Source organism: Ailuropoda melanoleuca, chromosome 14, assembly GCF_002007445.2.
Source record: "Ailuropoda melanoleuca isolate Jingjing chromosome 14, ASM200744v2, whole genome shotgun sequence".
In the NCBI taxonomy this organism is placed as follows: domain Eukaryota; kingdom Metazoa; phylum Chordata; class Mammalia; order Carnivora; family Ursidae; genus Ailuropoda; species Ailuropoda melanoleuca.
The window spans coordinates 27,641,802-27,661,951 of NC_048231.1; the positions used below are offsets into that span (position 1 = coordinate 27,641,802).

Here is a 20,150-nt window from a genome sequence, read left to right on the forward strand (position 1 = left end):
GAGATGGAGCCCTGTATTTGGCTCTATGCTCAGCAGGGAGTCTGCTTGATTTTCTCCCTCTGCCCCTCCCCCCACTTGCATGTGCATGCAGTCTCTCTCAAATAAATAAATAAATCTTAAAAAGATTAGATGCTCCTTTAAAGAGAAATAGTGGAAGTAAGTATGTGTATGCATGGTGAGAGAGAGTGAGAAAGAGAAAGAGCCTGAGTGGTCCATGACCTTTTCAGTGTAAAGGTAAACTTGGAGCTGAGCTTGGAATAATTCAGAGACATGAGCACTTAGGTGGTGCTGAAACTGGTCTAAGCCTAGACCAGGTTTATAGCTGTAATATCTGTGAATTCTATGCACGAGTGCTGAGTTCATTCTGAATCTTAGTTCTAATGGTGTTTAACATATTTACTAAATGTCAAACACTAGGGAATATAAAAATGGATGCTGGCCATACAGAGTTGAAATTAAAATCAGAAAAAAAAGTGTCATTTGATAGGGAACTAGCCTATAATAACACTGATGACATTTTTCTTAATTTCTTATTTGACAGCAATCTGGTCAACTTCATTTAGCAGAATTGTAAAGCTATACTTATTTCCCTTACCTTTGTGAGAATGGAGTATTAACAGCAACTCATATGGAATATCTGGTTCCTCTGCCCTTTTAGGCCATTTAGTTGAGGTGGCTGGATGGCTAGTTGGTACCATTGCTGTTTTCTTTTTTAACAATTTATTTATTTGAGGGGGTGGGTGCGGAGGAAGAGAGAGAGAGAAACTTAAGCAGACTCTGAGCTCAGTGTGGAGCTTGACGTGGAGCTCGATCCCTCAATCCTGAGATCACGACCTGAGCTGAAACCAAGAGTTCGTCACTTAACTGACTGTGCCCCCCAGGTGACCCTCGCTGCTGTTTTCTCTCCAGGGAGTGCGGTCCATCAAGGCATCTCCCTCAAACTAACATGCTTCCAGAACAGACCTGGTTTGTGTTAATAGATTTAAACTGAACTAGATTTTGTGCTTTTTTAGTGTGTTGTAGAAATAATGCCCAGTTTTTCTGTCTTTGGTTTCCAATTCGCCTTTACTCATCAGGACTCATTTCTAATAACGATTGCTTGAGTGGTCTGCGGTAACTTCTTTTCACAGCAGGGGTAGCACCAACTGCACTTTTAACTTTTCTTCTTTGTAACAGAACCAATGGAGGGTTAGGTATAGCTTTTAAAAGAAGGGCCTTGTCCTGATTTCTTTTTTCTTTCTTTGGTTGCCTCTTCTCTGGTAATAATCTTGATAGGCTAGCCTCTTTGCAAGTGGGCTATGGGCAAACGGGATACCACCAAGGGGTAATTCAGTAAGTGCTTATTTATGCAGGTGAGTTGAGTGAAGTTCTGTAATAAAGGTTCTCAGACCGGGCTGCACATCAGAGTCGTCTACACACCCCACTTTACACTTACACTCTACTCTGTTTCTAAAGGAACTTCCAGATTTTCCCCATGTCTAAAGTGTCCTTATCAATATCATAATCACTGTATCATCTATGTAGACTGTGTAAAAGAATGGGCTGAATCTGTTTTAGGATAATTCCAAAGTTGGTCTTTTCATTTGTCTCTTTCTAGTAAAATAGTATGTGTAATAGGAAAAACACTGTTTAGTTATTTGGGTTTCCCAGTTTGTTTTCTATAAAAGCAGGAATCAGGTATAAATCACCGCATTTTAAAATGGTGATTGTAACAAATAATGGATAGACCCTTTACTTATAAAGGCACTTGTAGAGTACCTTGTTATTTTGGTTCAGCCCAGCTGCTGTCAAAATGGTCTTTCAGTTTTGATATAACAGTAGAGTGCTTTTGTTAAAATCTAATGTATTTTTGGCATTTTTTTTCTTTATAGGCTTTGTTTGAATATATCTTTCATCATGAAAATGATGTTAAGACTGTAAGTTTTGAATTCATGCTATTTTCTCTTGTAATTTTTCTGACTTTGGGACTTTTGATTCTGAAATGTTCTATTTCTTACCTTATAAATGGATGGAATTATTAAAAATTGGAGGATTACTGATACTTTCAAATTCACTGTCAGTTTCAGTAGGAACATTTGTTATAAACGTAGAAGTGGCAAGAACTGTGCCTGATCCATAGAGTATATAGATATCCATCGAAGAGCAAGATACAGATAATGGAAAATATTGCATAATGTGCTTGTGCTACAGTTTATTTTTCATGCTAATGTAGGTTTACTCATATGAGTATTCCTGGTTTCTTTGCAGTGCACCCCCTCCTTCAACATTTTATGATAGAAAAATTCAAACACACACAAGTAGAGAGAATAATATAATGAGCCAATATCACCCGTCACCCAGCTTCAGTAATATTCAATCATCTTGGACTTCTTAAAAGAGTTTTAAGGTTATATGGATATGACTTCATTTGTTTCACTTTTTACATGCTAATATGCAAATGACCTGTTACCTCACAAATTTTGTCAAATTGAATGTAGTTAATTTTGCAGTGTCTAATAATAGCATTTTCCCTCATTTTCTTACTAATTTAGAGAAAAAGCTTTATAACCATATGGTAAATATTCAGGAAAACAAAAACGTCTTCCTCAGTTGTGTTTTCTATGTGTCAACCACTGTGCTATGTACTAGGAAAACTAATAAAAATATTTTTTTCTTGACTCCATAAGCCATGCAATCTAGCTGAGAAAATAAAATTGGCATAATGAAACAATTAAAGAGATGATTGCCAAGCTGTGAAATTGCTACCAGGTAGCAAGGGGGAAAAAATATCAAAGGGGTGATATTAATCAAGAGCCACAAAGTAAGTCGGATTTTTGGGTGGAAGGAGGGAAAGTAAATGTAAAGAAAGGGTAAAAACATGAGCAAGGTATGGAGTGAGAAATCCATAGTCCATCTACTAAGAAATGGGAGCATCAAAGAGACATTTTAAAGAAAGAAGTGGCAGAACCTGATGATAGATTTGATGTGGAGGACAGAGGAAAGACACATCAAATCTGCCTTCTAAAGCTGTTACAAGAAGAAGGATTGTTTTACTGACAGAAATGGGATAATTAGGGAAGGAAGTCGGTTTCTATGGAAGGTGGATAATTCACTTGAAGGCATTTTGAGTTAGAAATTGTGACTGGCTATCCAAGTGGAGATACCGCTGCGCGTATTGGAAGATGTGGCCCTAACTGTTAAGGGAGAGCCTGGGCCTCATACACAGAATGTGGACGTTGTCTGTCGTGAAGTGCTGGCGCATGTGGCCGTGTAGGGAAGAGAGCGGTTGGAGCAGAACTCATGCACATTTCTCTAAGTAAGTCGGTTCGTGCCAATTTCACTTAATACGAAGCTGGTCAGAGGCTTTCAGTGTGACATGTAAAATCATGTAGTTAAACTGTCCTTACAAAGAAACATCCAAATAAAGGAGTCAGTCTCTACCCAGCATAAAGCTGTATCTTGACTTTTTGGGGATTAATTCATTTATTGAAGAGACATGTATTCTTTCATCTAAAAATGTCTGAGCCATGGCAATGTGCCAGCCACTGTTCAAAGGCCCTGAGATCACAGAGTGAAGCAGGCAGACAAAATCTCTGCTCTTTTGGAGATTATATCCTGGTTGGGCAAGGAATAGAGACAACTAGCAAATTTAGAAACACAGCCCGTGTCATGGGATAATAAGTACTGTGAGAGGACCGGAGCAGGAAAGCAGGTAGGGGAACAGACCGTGCCACGGGGGAAGATGCTATTTTGGATGGGGTGGAAAGTGGTCAAGACCTAATGAAGGGGCGCCGACTGTACAGTCCTGTGTAGGAAGCGTATGTAAGTCAGAGAGAACTTTAACTGCAAAGGCCCTGGGTGGAAGCACGCTTGGATTGTTCAAGAAACACTAGGTATTTATTTCACACTCCTACAAGCCGGGGTGGCTGGAGTGAGGTCTGTGAGGGGAGGAGTTGCAGACGATGGGTTCAGAAAGTAGACAGATTGTATGCTCTTTGTGGATCGTGGTGATGGCGTCTTTATCAATAGATTCATCTTGAGGATGTTGCTCTGTGTCTTGGCATTGATACAGTGGTGTTGAGGAACAGGAACCACATTGAAATAAAATAGGATTTATTCTCTGCACTAACTGAACTTACATTCTAAAGATTCTAAGGATTCTAAGGACTCTGAAGAGTAACAGACTTTAACCTTTACATATTATGTGAGTATTTTAGGATGCTTTCATGGTTCTTGATATTCATTGATTTAAAAAAATTTGAATATCTTAAAATCTTAAAATTTGAAAAACTTAGAGCAGTGACTTTCAAATTTTTTCTTTAAGCAGCACAACCTTTCTCTTCAAATGAAATCTCCTCCAGACCCTGCTGTATAAAACAGACAAAAGCAGGGCTGCTTGAATTCAAGCAGAAGTAGCAGACGAGGAACACACCCACCTGGCCTCCTCCTTACTCTTCCACCATGGGAGCTCCAGCCCCTCAAAGCCTAGGGCTCTTAAGTAGTTCCTAAATCCCACTGTTTTGGCATCACCTGGTGAATTTTAATGTAATGGATTTCTGGATCCCTGCTAGACTTCTTGAATCAGAATCCCAACGGGTATGTCTGGTAAATCTGTTGTTAATAAAAGCTCCATAGGCAATGCTGATTTTCAGCCAGGATTGGGAACTACTGCTGAAGAATATAGTTTGAAAGGCAATGATTAATAGAAGGCTGGAATGCTAGGCCTTCTAATGTAGGAAAATAGAGCTCGGAGCACGAACAGGACTTATGGACAGGACATGAACAGCATAACAAACAGATAGGAGGGAGTGTGTCTCCTGCCTCGATGGAGGAAGGCCACAAATTAAGAGAAAAGGCACAGCAAAAATGACTGCCAAATAGATCAGTAGCAAGGAAGTGACACATGAGAGCTAAGGTCCCCTCCTACTAATTTTATATTTTTATTCTTAGGAACATTGAAAGACTCTTTAATACTCCAAAAACAGGCAACATTGAACGTAATTTTTGACTCTTTTTGAAATAGATCCTTATAGTTCATTAAACAATACTGCTGAGAAAATTTAAAGACGTTCTTGTAGACATTTGACTAGTGAAGAATTAAAAAAAAATTAAACTAATAAGCAATAGAATAGTTCACAGTTTGGTTGGATTTACAAAGCAATCACAAAGGATAAAGACTTACTGATTCATTTATATCTCGGCACAGTGAACAGAAACAAAATGAAACATAGAAGGACAACAGAAGGGTGAAATATGTCCATGAGTATGATTTTAAAATGTTAGTGTTTGTTAAATAGGAAAAAGCTTATTGGACTTTGTTAGGAAATGTTTTATGGAAATGGAAATGATCCAGTAACAGAAAATTTACATTAGAGAAAATGTCAGTAAACAAGCATATTAGAGATGCACTTTCTAACACAAAAATGTTAAAAAAGTTTTGCACTTGCAATTTTACATTTATGAAATTTGGGGAAAATGCTGGGAGAGAGAAGAGTAATTGTTACACCTGATATATTATAGATGATATTTTAAATGGTATAATATTTTGGAAAAGAGTATGATAATATAAAATAGATTACTATAAACATACTTTTTTTTTTTTAAAAAAAGCTTAATTTATTTGAGAGAGAGAATGAGCAGGGGTGAGGGGCAGAGGGAGAAGCAGACTCCCTGCTCAGCAGGGAGCCCGATGAGGGACTCGATCCGGGACCCTGGGATCATAACCTGGGCCAAAGGCAGACGTTTAACTGACTGAGCCACCCAGGCACCCCAGCCATAAACATACTTATTCCATTTATTTCTGTAATTTCCCTTCTCAAGAAGTATCACAAAGAAATGCTGTATTATGCAACTAATGAATCATGGAACTTTACATCAAAAACCAGGGATGTACTGTATGGTGACTAACATAATATAATAAAAAAAATTATTATAAAAAAAAAAAGAAATGCTGTATTTGCAAAGATGTTCATTGTAGCATTGGTCACAGTAGCAAAGCAACCTGGACGATAACCTGTATGTTCAGTGATAGAAGACGAGCTTAGTAAATTACGATACACTGCACCCTGGCGCTTTATGCAGCCATTAAAAATCATAATTACAAAAATTAGGCAGAAACAGAAAAGTGTTTGTAATGTTAAGCCAACAAAGCATACCCTTTAGCACATATGTTAAATAGAATTATCACTCTAAATTTATATATTTATAACATATACTAGAAGGTATTACCAAAAAATGGAAATAAAAGTATTACAGGGTTGACGTGGTATTGATTCTACAAGTATTTGTTAATGCCTACATAGTGCCAATAGCTGACATTACAACAGTAAATAAAAAAGCTATACCTCGTGGCACTAATGGAAATTATCTAAATTTACCAAAATTTTATCCAGTTTTTCCCAAAATTTTCAATAATGTTATAGCAACTTTTCATTTATAAATTTAGCTACCAATTAGGGGCAGTAATAAATTAGAATGCTTGTAATTGCATGCTGCTTATTATTTTCATCTGCTTACCCTCAATACACATTTTTTTATAGAACGTGAAATTAAGCAATTTTTGTTCTTATTTAGTGAAAAGCACAAGTTGTTGGTTCCCCTGTTTTCCTTTTATTCATTAATTTATTAATGGCTTATTGCTTGATTGGGTTATTCTTTAAACAAGGAATTACCGAGTGCCTGTGTGTTGGTGCTGGGATGGATGTGAGCAGTATCGAGTAGAACAGATGCCCTGTGTGTTTTCTTACTCTGTTAAGGGCTCATCACATTATAGTTCTGTTATGGATCAGTTTGTTCCATTAAGATGTCATTTTAGATTTTTACCACAAATGTTATTTTCTCAATGGGAGAAGGATTTAGGTAATGAGCAAAAAGCATGCACTTGTGTATTTTTATACCTTTTTCCCCAAACTATGTTTTACAACTTTAGCTGGAAGAAGAAAAGAGAAATTGTTTTTTTAACACGCTCAGTCTGTTAAGCATCTGCCTTCTGCTCAGGTCATGATCCCAGGATCCTGGGATCAAGCCCCGCATCGGGCTCCCTGCTCGGCAGGAAGTCTGCTTCTCCCTCTCGCACTCCCCTTGCTTGTGTTCCCTCTCTCGCTGTCTCTCTCTGTCAAATAAATAAATAAAATCTTTTTAAAAAATGTATATTCTTTTTTTACAATTTTTATTCTATATCAACAATTCATGTTAATTTCTTTAATCGGTTCAGCACAAACATCGAGGTCTTACATAGGAAGACTTGTTTTAGGACCATAAGCAAAATCAGCAGCCTGTAACAAGTGCTAAATCTAACCCTGGGAAATTAGAATATGTGACAAATTTAGAGTGACTATTTTTCTGAAAAACTAGAAGGTTTGTTATGTTAAACATGAGAGTGAATATGATCTATCTGCTGGAAGAGTTCTTTATAAAGATTAAGTTAAAATTAATATGTTCAGATATTTACATTGCAGTCCTGAATTGAGCTGATTGAAAATATGGTTTTCCAATATTTTCAGAGATAATGCTAATGAAAGTTATACTTTTTCCCTGAATTTTTTTGCTTCCAATTTTATGTCTGGCTTGGGGAAAAAGGAAAATAAGCATATGAAAGTAGTGTGTGGCTTGTTTTTAATTTCCATAGCTTTCAAATAGAGGTGTTGATTTTTTTTAAAAAAAGATTTTATTTATTTATTCGACAGAGATAGAGACAGCCAGCGAGAGAGGGAACACAAGCAGGGGGAGTGGGAGAGGAAGAAGCAGGCTCATAGCAGAGGAGCCTGATGTGGGGCTCGATCCCACAACGCCGGAATCATGCCCTGAGCTGAAGGCAGACGCTTAACCGCTGTGCCACCCAGCCGCCCCGAGGTGTTGATTTTTTTTTTTTTTTAGGTCCATTAGAACCTCAGTGTGGTGACATCATCCTTTTCTAAAGAGTTTGCATATTTAGAAATCTCCCCTGGAGCAAGAAAAGATGTGGAAACGCAAGGAAAAGTTATTAATTCTGTGGTAGGAGATTGAAGGAACTCATCTGGCTTGCATTTCAGGAAAGAGTTCATATTAAGACATGGACAGTAATATGGGATATATTCTGAGCTAATAGAACTGAAATCTGAGAGTTACTTTAACTGTTGAATATCACAGTTATACTAACACTGGCTAGAGAATAAGAGCTTTCTAACCTTGAGATAAAGAATAATGAATATAATAAAACACGAGAATTCTCTTTTAACTAATAACCCGAGTTTTCATTCACTAGATCTTCACCTGAGCTTCAAATTTGTATAAAGATCGATTTGCTTTCCTTTTTGTCCAAATGGTTTCCACTTCTTGTATATAAAATCCTAATTCCTATTTAGTCATCTCATGTCTGATCTTGAATAAACACTAGAAGGAACAAACTACAAGACATTAGAAAGAAAGGGATAAGCACATTAAAATAAGAAAGGAGCTCAGAGGATCTTTTTCAGTCTGCAGCAAAGACAAGTGTGACCGTCAGCATCACTAGATGTGAACTGGGGTCAGAATGATAGGACAGTGGTGATGGAAGACTTCGGATATCCAAGTGCCCTTGCTCCTTTGAGGCTTCATGATCCTGTTTTCCAGACCTCCTCCTCTCTGCTTACTTGCTCTTTCTCTATTTCTCTACGTCTGTCTTCAACTGGGGCCTGCAGTTGGACCTGGCTGACACACCAAAGGCTTGGCTGCCACTGAGTTTAGAGGCACTTTGAATCATTGGACGGTAGAGAAAGGGTGGGGAGAGCATACAACTTAGGGGATTTTTTAATATCCATTTTGTGCCTTGTATATTAAAATTGTATTCTAATATATTGTACATCTGCTTTTCTTTGATCAGTTTTTACTATTCATCTGCTGCCAGCCCTCCGGTCTGGAACTGATTATTTAGGGAAAATTGGTGGAGCCATCTGGAAACATGAGCAACTTGAGTTTCTGTCTGATTTCTAATGCATGTTTTGATTGATGCTAATTATATGGTTTATTTCATTATTTATTGTTTCTGTTCATTGTTCAGAAAGAAAATGCTAATCCAAAATGAATTGTTTTCCAAGGCTTTGGACTTGGCTGCCCTTTCCACAGAGCACTCTCAGTATAAGGACTGGTGGTGGAAAGTACAGATTGGAAAATGTTACTACAGGTAAAAATTTTGATTGGTTGTAAAGGGCTTAGACATGGTGTGGCATATTTTAGAGTCTCAACTCTGATCATTATTTTTCTGGGTGGGTTTCCTTGGGTAGAAATGAGAAATACGTCTTTGACTTAGGTGAGGAAGCATTTGAACGTGGTAGCACCAAGGACCGATAGCTTTGGAATACTAAAATGGTAGTGCTGGGCAGGGGAAACTCGGAGACCATCAGATCCAGCACCCCTTTTCAGATGAGGAAGCTGAGGCCAGAGAGAGCCTGTGATTTGTATCAGGAACTACTTAGTATAAGACCAGTAACGGACCTGTTAGAACTGAGTCTGTTGATTCCCATTCCTCTTCTCTTGCTCGCAAGTCTTTTTATGTCCCCTGATGCCTTGCACGTGTAAAGTGCTTCACAGTTGAGAGCTAGCTTGTCCATATGTTACATTATCTCACTTAAATCTCACAGCACCTGGAGGTAGTTGCTATTATGATTAGCGCTTTGTCCAGATGAGAAAAATTGAGCCTCAGAAAGATAAAGTGACTTGTCCAAATTCACACAGCCTGTAAGTGGTGGAACAAGAATTTGAACTCAGCTTTCTGATGCCAGTTCTCTTACTACTTGCACAATTCCAGTGTTTCTCTAGGATCTGAATATTCTTGCATTAATTCACTTAATGTTTAAACACATTTTGGGGGGGTGAGGGAGAGTGCACACGCAAGTGGAGGTTGGCAGAGGGTGAGACTCTTCAAGCAGACTCCCCACTGAGCATGGAGCCCCACACAGGGCTCGATCCCATGACCCTGAGATCATGACCTGAGCCGAAATCAAGAGTCAGACGTCTGACTGAGCCACCCAGGCGCCCATAAACACATTTTTAAGCAAATTGAGAGGTCAGAAAAGTTGTAATTAATTTTATGAATATTATATAGCAGCTGGTAACTGAGATCTAACAGTTGTACTTGTTGCCTGGTATTAAAATGCATTTGGAGCATTTGGAAAATAGAGACAAGCAGGCAGTTTTATTTTATAAATACAAATACATCTTTTAGTATTCAAAACAGGGTAGACCAGCTACTGTAAGCATCCTTTAGTACTTATAAACTTATCAAACACTGTGAGGAAAAGGAAATATATAAATGGAATAAAAAGGATGCTTGTTCCCTTTTGGTTGAAATTAAGACTACTTTCCACTTTCATATTTTACATAGAACTTAAGTGTTTTTTCTGCTATTAGGCTGAGGAAGTATTTTCTAGTAAAAGGTAATTTCATAGCATTATACCATTAAACTTTTATGAATATAATTTCTGAAGGCCAGCTTGAAATCTTGAGCTTCTAAACAAAACCTGAAGAAATCTTTAATAATTAAAGAAAAGCACAGTTTGGATTCCTTCTGCTGTCTGTATAAGATGGCATTTAAATGAGTGTACCTTGCCATATTAATCAGTTCTCCTCTGTCCCTTAATAGCTTCTCATCTTTAGTACGTGCCCAGCACTCCTGCATTCACTGACTCGCTAAGATATTTAACGAGCCAGGTACAAGGGTTACAAATATTTATTAGATAGTCCTTTCTTCAAATGGTTTACAGTCCACTGGGGGAGGGAGGACAGTAAACAATCCTAAGCATGGCTCCCACTGTGATAGAAGCAAGCACGGAAAGCTCAGAGAAGAGCTCCTAACTTGGACTGGAGAGGTCAAGGATGGATTACCAGCAGATGGAGATCCAACTGACTTGTGTCTCTTTGCCCCTGACCAGTAAATTCTGCCCGTTCTTTGTCTACAATAGCTCCCCTACTACCCCACTCCCACTCCAATGCCTGACTTCTGACTTTCAGTTTGTTTGAATTGTTCCATTAGCTTCTTATCTGGGTTCTCTGCCCCCCAATCCTTTTTATGTACTGCCGTCAGAATAACTTGGATTCTTTGGTTAATCTCTACTACGTCTAGGAAGAAGTCTGGATCTTAAGTGTGGCATGTCTGAACTTGTCCCAGTCCATGCTTGCCCCTCTCACTCCCTTCTCCCATTACTTACTGTCTGCTTCCTTCCAGTTAAACCAAATAGCTTGGCATCCCCTTCCATTCGGTGCACTCTGCTGTGTGCCTGTGTTGATAGTCTGCTTCCATCTGAGATGTTTCCCCACCCCCACCCCACCCTGTCTCGCTCTCAAAGTCTTGCCTGTCACTTCCTCCCTGAAACCATCTTGGTTCACTCCACCTCTGTGCTCTCAAAGCATGTTGTTGTTTTTTTTTGTCTTATTGGCCATAATATGCTTCCATTTTTATTTGTGAACATGTTTTGTTCCATTCTTATTGGTGCCTTTAGTTCATGGTTGTGATCTTCATTTTTGCATCACAAAATGTGCATGCAGTTGGGGCTTGACAATATTTATTGAATTAAATTGGAGAGAAGAAGTTGGCAGTTGGGGTTATCTTGGGACTTGGGGCTCTCTGATATTGGCCTGTATTCATGAACTTGACTGGTTTTTTCCTTATTCCTAGGCTTGCTTTATATATGGCCCACTTAATTTCCTTTGCAGAAGAACCCATGTGGTTATTCCTTTTTGATAGTACTAGAAGAAGTTATCTCTGGAGGATGTAGTAGTGAAAAAAAATGTATGACCCATCCTTCCTTTCTTTGGTTTCCAGGGTAGCTAAATGACTTTGATTCCTCTTTTGTTTTTGTTTTTTTAATTTGTTTATCTTTCCATCACCATTGTTTAAAAAAATCTATTTCTGTTTTCATACTCTTGTTTTATATGTATCTTATAGGATTATATTGTAATCCCTTTTAAATCATTTTTGGGAAGAGACATATTAGATAAAAATATACAGACTCTCATGGATAATTAAGTGTGGCTGAACTTTAGCCACATGCTTAAGATTTGAATGTTCAGCTGAAGCTCTGTAGAGAACTATGCTGTTTTTCAGAGAACTTGAGAGTTCTTTGGTAACATTTTGTGAACACTCCTGGTAAAAGGTGTGGGAGCTTTGAAGTGGGGGGGAGGGGCTTCTGCCATTTCACGCATTCCAACTTTAGGGCAGTTTTGGGGGGGGTCTAATCCCACATCTTCCAACAGCTGTTCATGTGTAGCCACACCAGTGCTCGAGGCTTAGACAACCAGGTAGAAGGTCAGAGCTCTTCTGTCAAGGCTCTGAAGGAAAGCAGCACAGCAGAACATTCTGTGAAATATTCATTTCGCAAAGTGAAAGCATCCTCAAGTGCCTAAGCAGCTCGTAACTGGCTAGGGGTGAGTAGTTAGGAGAACGCCCGACACATCTAGAACAGGCTGAAGTGTGCCTTAATGACTGATTGAGCTTTAATGCTCTAATGATTGATTCCGCAGGAATAAAATGTTCCCTGGGCAGAAGAAACGGGGCTGATACCAGGACGGTTCTAGTTAGGCAAGGAACAAATCTCAAATTTGTAGACTAGGACAATCTGTATCGGATATGAAGATAAAAGAGGAAAATGTTTTAGAATCACAAAATGGTATATCACTCAAGTGGCAATTACTACTTACATCAAAACTGTTTAAAAACGGCTTAAAAAATGGGCCTTTGTCTCAGAGTAGACAATGTTTTCAAAGAAATGCCATCCTTAAGTTCTTACAATAAAATGGAGACCCGAAAGCATTAACCCCGGTCACTTGCGGTACGTTCAGCTGATTATAAGCTCTTTAGGTGGTAAACTGATGTGCCGTGGCTCCCTGGCAGCTGTCAGTCCTGCTGTGTCTAGGCTTCAGATAGACGTTTGACACATCACGGGAGGGTTGCATAGACAGTGAATATGGGAAATAGGCAACATGGTGCTCAACTCTATAAACACAAAGCTGATAATGATTTGTCTGTGTGTTATGACATTACCTTCTTTAGTACACGCTTACTCTTACAGATAGAAATGTGATTTGTCTCTATTCATATCCTCAGTGTGTGAATAAATGCCATAATGTTTATTTTTAAGTTGAATGTCTAATTTTTAAAATGGCTGTTCTTAGGTTAGGAATGTATCGTGAAGCAGAAAAACAGTTTAAATCGGCCCTGAAGCAGCAGGAAATGGTAGATACATTTCTCTACTTGGCAAAAGTAAGTAAGTATTCTTAACTGGAGTGAAATCTGTCTTCTCAAAATAAATGTTCAAATTCTGGCCAATAAATACGGAGAGTTGCTGGTTTCTTCAGGAATAGTTGGCAAGTTAATGTGCTCAGACTTATTTTTCTTTATAGCAAGTGGAAAAGTGAGAACATATGGAGGGTAACTGTCTCAAGGAAATTGATTGCCATGAAAAATAAGAAAACCCCTTTGAAAGATTGCCCATTAGAGCAGAAGAAACTGCCACGGGCTTATTACCACCTCCACGGTAACGGGCTCCGGAGAGGTCGTCTTATCTACAGCATGCCTGGCTCCCACCTAAGCAGACTGTAGAGAACCAGAATTGTTTTTATGTAGATCCTGGGCTTCTTGGCTTTGCTGTAATAACAAAGACAACAGTTCTCCTTGATTGAGCGCTTATTCAGGAGAAGGTATTATATCTGGTCTGTTCCACCCACAGGTGAATTTAAGCCTCATAGCAACCCCACAAGGTAGGTTTTAACATTTCCTTTGTACTCTTATGTCAGTGGAGACTTGAAGAGGCTAAGTAGGTTTTTCAGGGTCACTTGGCTGTTCAGAGCCAGCACTCCATCGCAGGTCTTCCTCCTCGCTGCCCCGTCCTGCTCCCCACAGCCACAGCGGAAGTGAAGGGCCACCAGAATTTTCAGTCCTGGGAAAAAGTTACTTCTTGGCCCTCGCCAGGGCTACTTGAAACATTTGGTGAAGTGCTGGTTAGGACATCATCTTGTTGTATCTTGACGAATTTTTTTAAAATTGAAAAGTGTGCAAAAGGAGGTTGAAAAGAGGAGCTATAAAAGGAAGTGCCACTACTTCCTAAATACGGTTTTAAGAATTTGCACACTAAAAAGAAACAAAATGAAAGTTACACTATATAAACTTACAGTGCTAAATAATCTTCATCTATTTACTGTAATTTTCAGAGAGGTTTGAAATTAGGTCCACCTTCTGTACTTTATATATTAAAACTAAAATTCTTAAGTTTCTAAGCACCACAGTTGACTTTTAAACTTTTCTGATACCTTGAAATTAAAATTCAGGTCACACTATTTGTCATCTTCTTAACTGATAATCACTTGCCAGGTGGTTAAAAAAAATGTGCTTTTTAACTATTGTTGAGTACATGGTTTGACATATTTTTCCATAAATTAATTTGCTTAAGTCTATTATTGCCTCCATGACTATATAAAAGTAAAATTTACTTATTTTCTTTAATATATGAAAGAATAATTGCTGTGTAATAGAGATCAATCTGATTTAGGAACAATATTACTTTTGAAAATATTAGATGGTTAATTTTTTAAAAATTAAATATTTTATATTCTTTGATACATTATTTATTGTATTTAAAAAAGCCGTTCAACAGTGTTTTATAAAGTAAAAGTTGAAGTATTTTCATCCATACCTCTCCCTTTAATCTCATACTTTAGCATTAAACACTATAAACAGTTTTTCTGTGTATCCATTTGGGCCTTCTTCCAAGCACAGTCTATTTGGAAAGCAACAGAGTGTCCAATATCATGAAGAAAAAATGTCATCATCTTATGTTTCCATGCCTAAAACTGTAATTCCCTATTTCAGAAATTCCTACAAAGGGTATGAGTTATTTATGCTGACGTTCTAATTGCTCATTAGGTGGAAGCCATCAGGTGCTAACTTTCTCAACTCCCTGACCCCATTCCTCACAAACCTGTTCCTCTATTTCTGAGGGCCCTTTCCCAAAACCAGCTTCTCTTCAGGGCTCTCCACTGCTGCTCTTTCTCAGACCTTCTTGTTCCTTGGTCCTCTCCTCCTTCTCCTGCGTCTCCAACCTCCATCTCATAATTGGTTCCTTTGTGTGCGCTTATAGACATAACTCCCGTCTGTTCTATCCTAAAAAGACTTTCCCTCATTCCTTTCTTACTGAGTCACTTCTCAGTCTCTGAGGCAATTGCAAGCCCATGAGGAAGTTTGTTGAAGGAATAAATGAATGAATGCTTCATATACGACATGTGAAGATAAGACTATAACATCACCATTGAAAATTAATCCATGTTTCTGACAACTTTTTACTTGTAATATCTAGGAGATAATCTGTTACTAAGCTATAATTATAAACTTGTCGTAACAAATACTGTTATTTTAAGAACCAGTACTTTTATTGAAATGTATCTTGGTTTTAGGTTTATATCTCATTGGATCAACCAGTGACGGCTTTAAATCTTTTCAAACAAGGCTTAGATAAGTTTCCAGGAGAAGTAACCCTACTTTGTGGAATTGCCAGGATCTATGAGGTAAGGCTTATATTATTCAAAAAGTTGATGTGAAATTGAGGTTGTGTCACTACTTAAGTAAGGTCATAGGCCCTTGGGATCCTAGCAAGGAGAACAATTTGTAAAATTATGGTTACTGGCCTGTGGTTTACTAACAGAGTAAGAGATTTTAGTGTATTGCATTTAGTCAAACTAAGTTTTTATTATGATGTATTTCAAACATATAGAAGAGTAAGGAGTGTGGTATGAAATAGGGTTTAAATGAGTTTCCCACTCTAGATAGCTATTTGTCCAGCACGTCGATCGATCCTTCTCCCAAGGTCTGTAATGTCAAATATCAACTTTTTTCTTATATATGGTAGATGTGTTTGGGGCTTTCTGTTCTGTTGGTCTGTCTATCCTTGCGCCAGTATTAGACCATCTTAATTACTGCGGCCTCAGATTCTACCTGGTATGGCTCTTTATCTTCATTAGGAAAGTTTTGTCTATTTTGGACTTTTACTTATTCTTACAAATTTTAGAATCATGTTGTCAAATTCCATGGAAAGCCCCACTGAGATATCCCCCCGCTGCCTAATTACTATAGCTTTTCAGTAATTCCTGATCTCAAGTTGGACAAATTCTACCACCTACTCTTCCTCACAGCTGGTTATTTTTGGTCCTTTGCTTTTCCATGTTGATTTTAGGATTGACTTATCAAGAACCAATAAAAATCAAAACAACTCCTACAGGCATATTGATTGGGATTGCTTTGAATATATGAATGATGGGGGTGGTGGGCTGCCTTTCTTCCCACTCTCCATCATGGTAAAATTCTCCATTTATTTCGTTCTTCTTCAATTAATATTTTGTAATTATCTCCATTTTGAAGGTGTTATATTGGGAGTCCCCCAAACCACCCTGAGTTTCAGTGATTTATTAGAAGGACTCAGGACTCGGCATTCAGTGGTACTCCTGGCTAAGATTTATACCCCAAGGCTATAAAGCAAACTCAGCAAAGGGAAAAGGCACATGGGTCAAAGTTCAGAGGAAATCAGACACACAAGCTTCTAGGAGTTGTCCCCTGGTGGAATCACACAGGACACACTTTATTCTTCCAACAAGTTGTGACAACATATGTGAAGCATTGCCTGTCAGGGAAGCTCATGAGAGACTTGGTACTTGAGGTAACTACTGGGGGTTGGTCGTATGGGCACCTTCTGCCTTCCGTTTACCAGCGTCCCAGGCTCGAAGCCATGAGGCAGGTGTTCACGCACCACATCAGGTCTATGCACCACACTGGTTGCACAAAAAGTTTAGGTGTGTGAGCCCCTCTTATCCTTTGAGGGAAGTTTTATATGAATATAGAGAACCCACTAAGTTCTCAGATGCCAGTCAGCCAGGGACCAACCTTACAAGCAGGCCTTTCTAGGAATAGCAGTGTCAGGCCTGTTACACTCTTTCCTGCATAGATCCATCCCTAGGTATAACTGTGGATGGAATCCTTTTTTTCTGTTGTATTTTCTATTTGAGTATTTCTGGTAAGTAGGAATACATTAATTTTTTGAAGTTCATTTGATACTAGAAAACAGGCCTAATACTGGGCCGCCTGGGTGGCTCAGTCAGTTAAGCATCTGCCTTCAGCTCAGGTCATGATGCCGGAGTCCTGGGATTGAGCCCCACGTTGGGCTCCCTGCTCAGCAGAGAGTCTGCTTTCCCTCCCCCTTTGCCCCTCTCCCCTGCTCGTGCTCTTTCTCTCAAATAAATACATTTTAAAAATCTTAAAAAAAAAAAAAAAAAGAAAATAGGCCTAATACTTTTTGAAGTTTTAATACCTATCCGTAAATTCTCTTAGATTTTTCTAAGTCAATAAAATAGTTATCATCTGCAAACATAGTTTCATCTCTTTGTCTCAATTATTTTGCCACTTAATTAAAAAAATCTCATTGTTTAGGACTTCTAGTACAATACTGACAAGAAGCATCTCTGTCCTCTCTTAAATTCCTTGAAATTCTAGGTACAATATTTTAAAATTATTTTGTTAGGAAAAGAGTGGAAGATATTAATAGTTGCTATATCTGGGTAATAGTATATGAATGACTTTTATTTTCTTTTTCATACTTTCTGTATTTTCCAGATTTTCTCTCATGAACATGCATTACTTTTAAAATGAAAAACAAATTTTATTTTTAAATTGTCTAGAAATACTGTTTCCCCTTTTGAAATATAATTCTGATAAACATGTAAGTAGAAGGCTTTGCTTATTCAATAAAAATAAAATACTGTATTCTTATCTCTGTATCTGTCCTTGTGTGACCCTAAATTGAACATGAACAAAATTTTGACCAAGAAGCTTAAGAAATAGAATTGATTTTTTTTTTAAGATTTTTTATTTATTTATTCGACAGAGATAGAAACNTTTTTTTTTTAAGATTTTTTATTTATTTATTCGACAGAGATAGAAACAGCCAGCGAGAGAGGGAACACAAGCAGGGGGAGTGGGAGAGGAAGAAGCAGGCTCATAGCGGAGGAGCCTGATGTGGGGCTCGATCCCATAACGCCAGGATCATGCCCTGAGCCGAAGGCAGACGCTTAACCGCTGTGCCACCCAGGTGCCCCAAGAAATACAATTGATTTTTGAGAGCAGTGGTATTCATGCAGACCAGTGACTACCTCAATACAATCAGAGGTCTCTGACCTTTAAGCTCTGCCTTCTGCCCATTTCAGTCCTTCTACCCTTCTTCTCAGGCAGGAAGTACTGGCAGAAAGAGCTAGACATCTATGGAATCTTTGATGGTTGCTGGTTGGAAGAATTCCTGCCAAGCCTCTGTTATAGTCACTGTTGCTCTGGCTGGGACAGGGAGTAGACCCTTAACCAGCTCCCTTTATCCTTCCATGCTCAGGGTCTGACCAGGACTTGAAGGACCACATCCTTTTTTTTTTTTTTTAAACAATTTTAACATTTATTAACCTTAAAATGCCATCTTTAAGATGATTGTCAGTAGTTATATGAAAAGATTTTACTTGTAAGACCCTATTGAACAAAATATATTCATCAGAAAAATACCAATGGCATAATATAAGAATATTATGAAACTGATTAAAGTACATTAATATTTACCAAGAATAATTATTCTGATGATGCCATTTTTGAAGTTCAGATAATAGATATAAATAATTAAATTTTTTCTTTCTGTACACTGATATATTATTCTTATTTGGTTAGAAATAATTTCATTTTTTAAATTTATTATTAACATATTATGTATTATTTGTTTCAGGGTACAGGTCTGTGATTCATCAGTCTTACACAATACACAGCGCTCACCACAACACACACCCTCCCCAGTAGGACCATACCCTTTTATAAGTCTTCAGGGGAAGGTTTGGGGAGAAAAGTAGAATAGGAGTTGGCTCTCAAAGTGGAGAAGAAAGCATCCAAGTTGTGGGGACAATTTATCATGCACAGAAAGCATGATCCAGGACTAAGCTCAAATTTAAAATAGTGAGATGCAGTATTTCCCCTTGAACCTAACAGTTAATTTCCCTTGTGCCAAAGTTTACCGTACAAAGACAGATTTCCAGTGTATTCTTTTTCTCGTTATGTGACAGTGCATTTGGAGTTAATTAGTAAAGCTTGTCCCTTAGCATTGCAGCCTACACTACATATGCCTTAGGGATTTTTGTGTGTACATCAGACTTTTCCCTGGAGGGGTCCTCTTCCTTTATGTTCTTTTTTATTTATCACATTCATGTTGATCTTGTATATTTTCAGTGTTTTCCTATTTTAACACGAACATGTTGTGCTGCCTGTTGTTCATTGCTTCTTGTTTAAAATGATTTGTTCTTGCTAAATTTATTTGGTTGTGGTTTTAATTGTTCTTGAGGAATTCTGTTTTTCCATTCAAAAGGCAGGTCTCTGTTTGAACTGTTCTTTGTTGAAGATATTTGAAATCAGAAATGTTATGCTAGGAAATATTATTCTGGTGGTCCTTGAGGTTTACGGTGTGTAAAAATGACTTCAGGAGTGGTTGAGAAGGGCGGCCTGTCCTCTGCCTACTGAATCAGATGTGCTGGAGGCAGGACTTAGGCAGTTGTTTGTATGTTTGAGCTCACTAGGTGTTTCTGGTGTATACCAGAGTTTGAGAACCACTGCAACATTCACCTCAAGTTATTTGCAATTTTATTTTAAATAACTTAAATAGAATTATAGTTAGTATTTTGTGAATTCGTTCCAAAATAACCACTGTCAACATCACTGGTTATTCATATACTTGAGATGACATTTATATATTTGAAAATACTTTTTAAATCTACATTAACAAAATTTATGCTAGAGTTACTATAATTTAAACAATTCTGATGCAGGAATAGATTAAAGGAGCAAAATAGAGTATGTGTGTTCATACATACGACAGTTTACAACGTTATAAAGACTGCCTATTAAACCAATTGGATTATTGAATTATTTAAAAAACAGAGCTGGAGGAATAATGATTTCTTATTCTAAAAGAATCTCTTACTACCAGATGACTCAAAGATTTAAAACCATGAAAGTTCCAGGAAAAAAAACACAGATGAATTATTTGTATAAACTTGGAATGGGAAGACCTAAGTGCGATAGAAAGCTGAAAGCCATAATAGAAAAGATTGAATTTGGGAAGATAAAAGTTAAATTTTCTATAGTTAAATAAGTTTTCTAT

At 37.8% G+C, this 20,150-nt stretch overlaps 1 protein-coding gene and 1 long non-coding RNA gene across 4 annotated transcripts in view; one reads left to right on the top strand and one right to left on the bottom strand.

The window, feature by feature from the left end:
• LOC117796010 overlaps positions 1–11,221 on the bottom strand; it is a 34,970-nt gene extending 23,749 nt beyond the window's left edge. The window contains exon 1 of the long non-coding RNA XR_004620280.1: positions 11,142–11,221. This is a non-coding gene — a long non-coding RNA (uncharacterized LOC117796010). The remainder of the gene's footprint in view (positions 1–11,141) is intronic.
• The window catches only part of TTC8 (tetratricopeptide repeat domain 8), a 52,365-nt gene that overhangs the window by 20,076 nt on the left and 12,139 nt on the right, over positions 1–20,150 (top strand). For 2 of the 3 annotated variants that reach the window (XM_034642633.1, XM_034642632.1), the window contains exons 6-9: positions 1,872–1,916; positions 9,033–9,118; positions 13,105–13,192; positions 15,379–15,489. In XM_034642633.1, coding sequence (XP_034498524.1) covers positions 1,872–1,916; positions 9,033–9,118; positions 13,105–13,192; positions 15,379–15,489 — 330 coding nt within the window. Of the gene's footprint in view, positions 1–1,871; positions 1,917–4,008; positions 4,081–5,398; positions 5,405–9,032; positions 9,119–13,104; positions 13,193–15,378; positions 15,490–20,150 lie in introns of all 3 variants that reach the window. The other variant, XM_034642634.1, reaches the window with a different exon arrangement.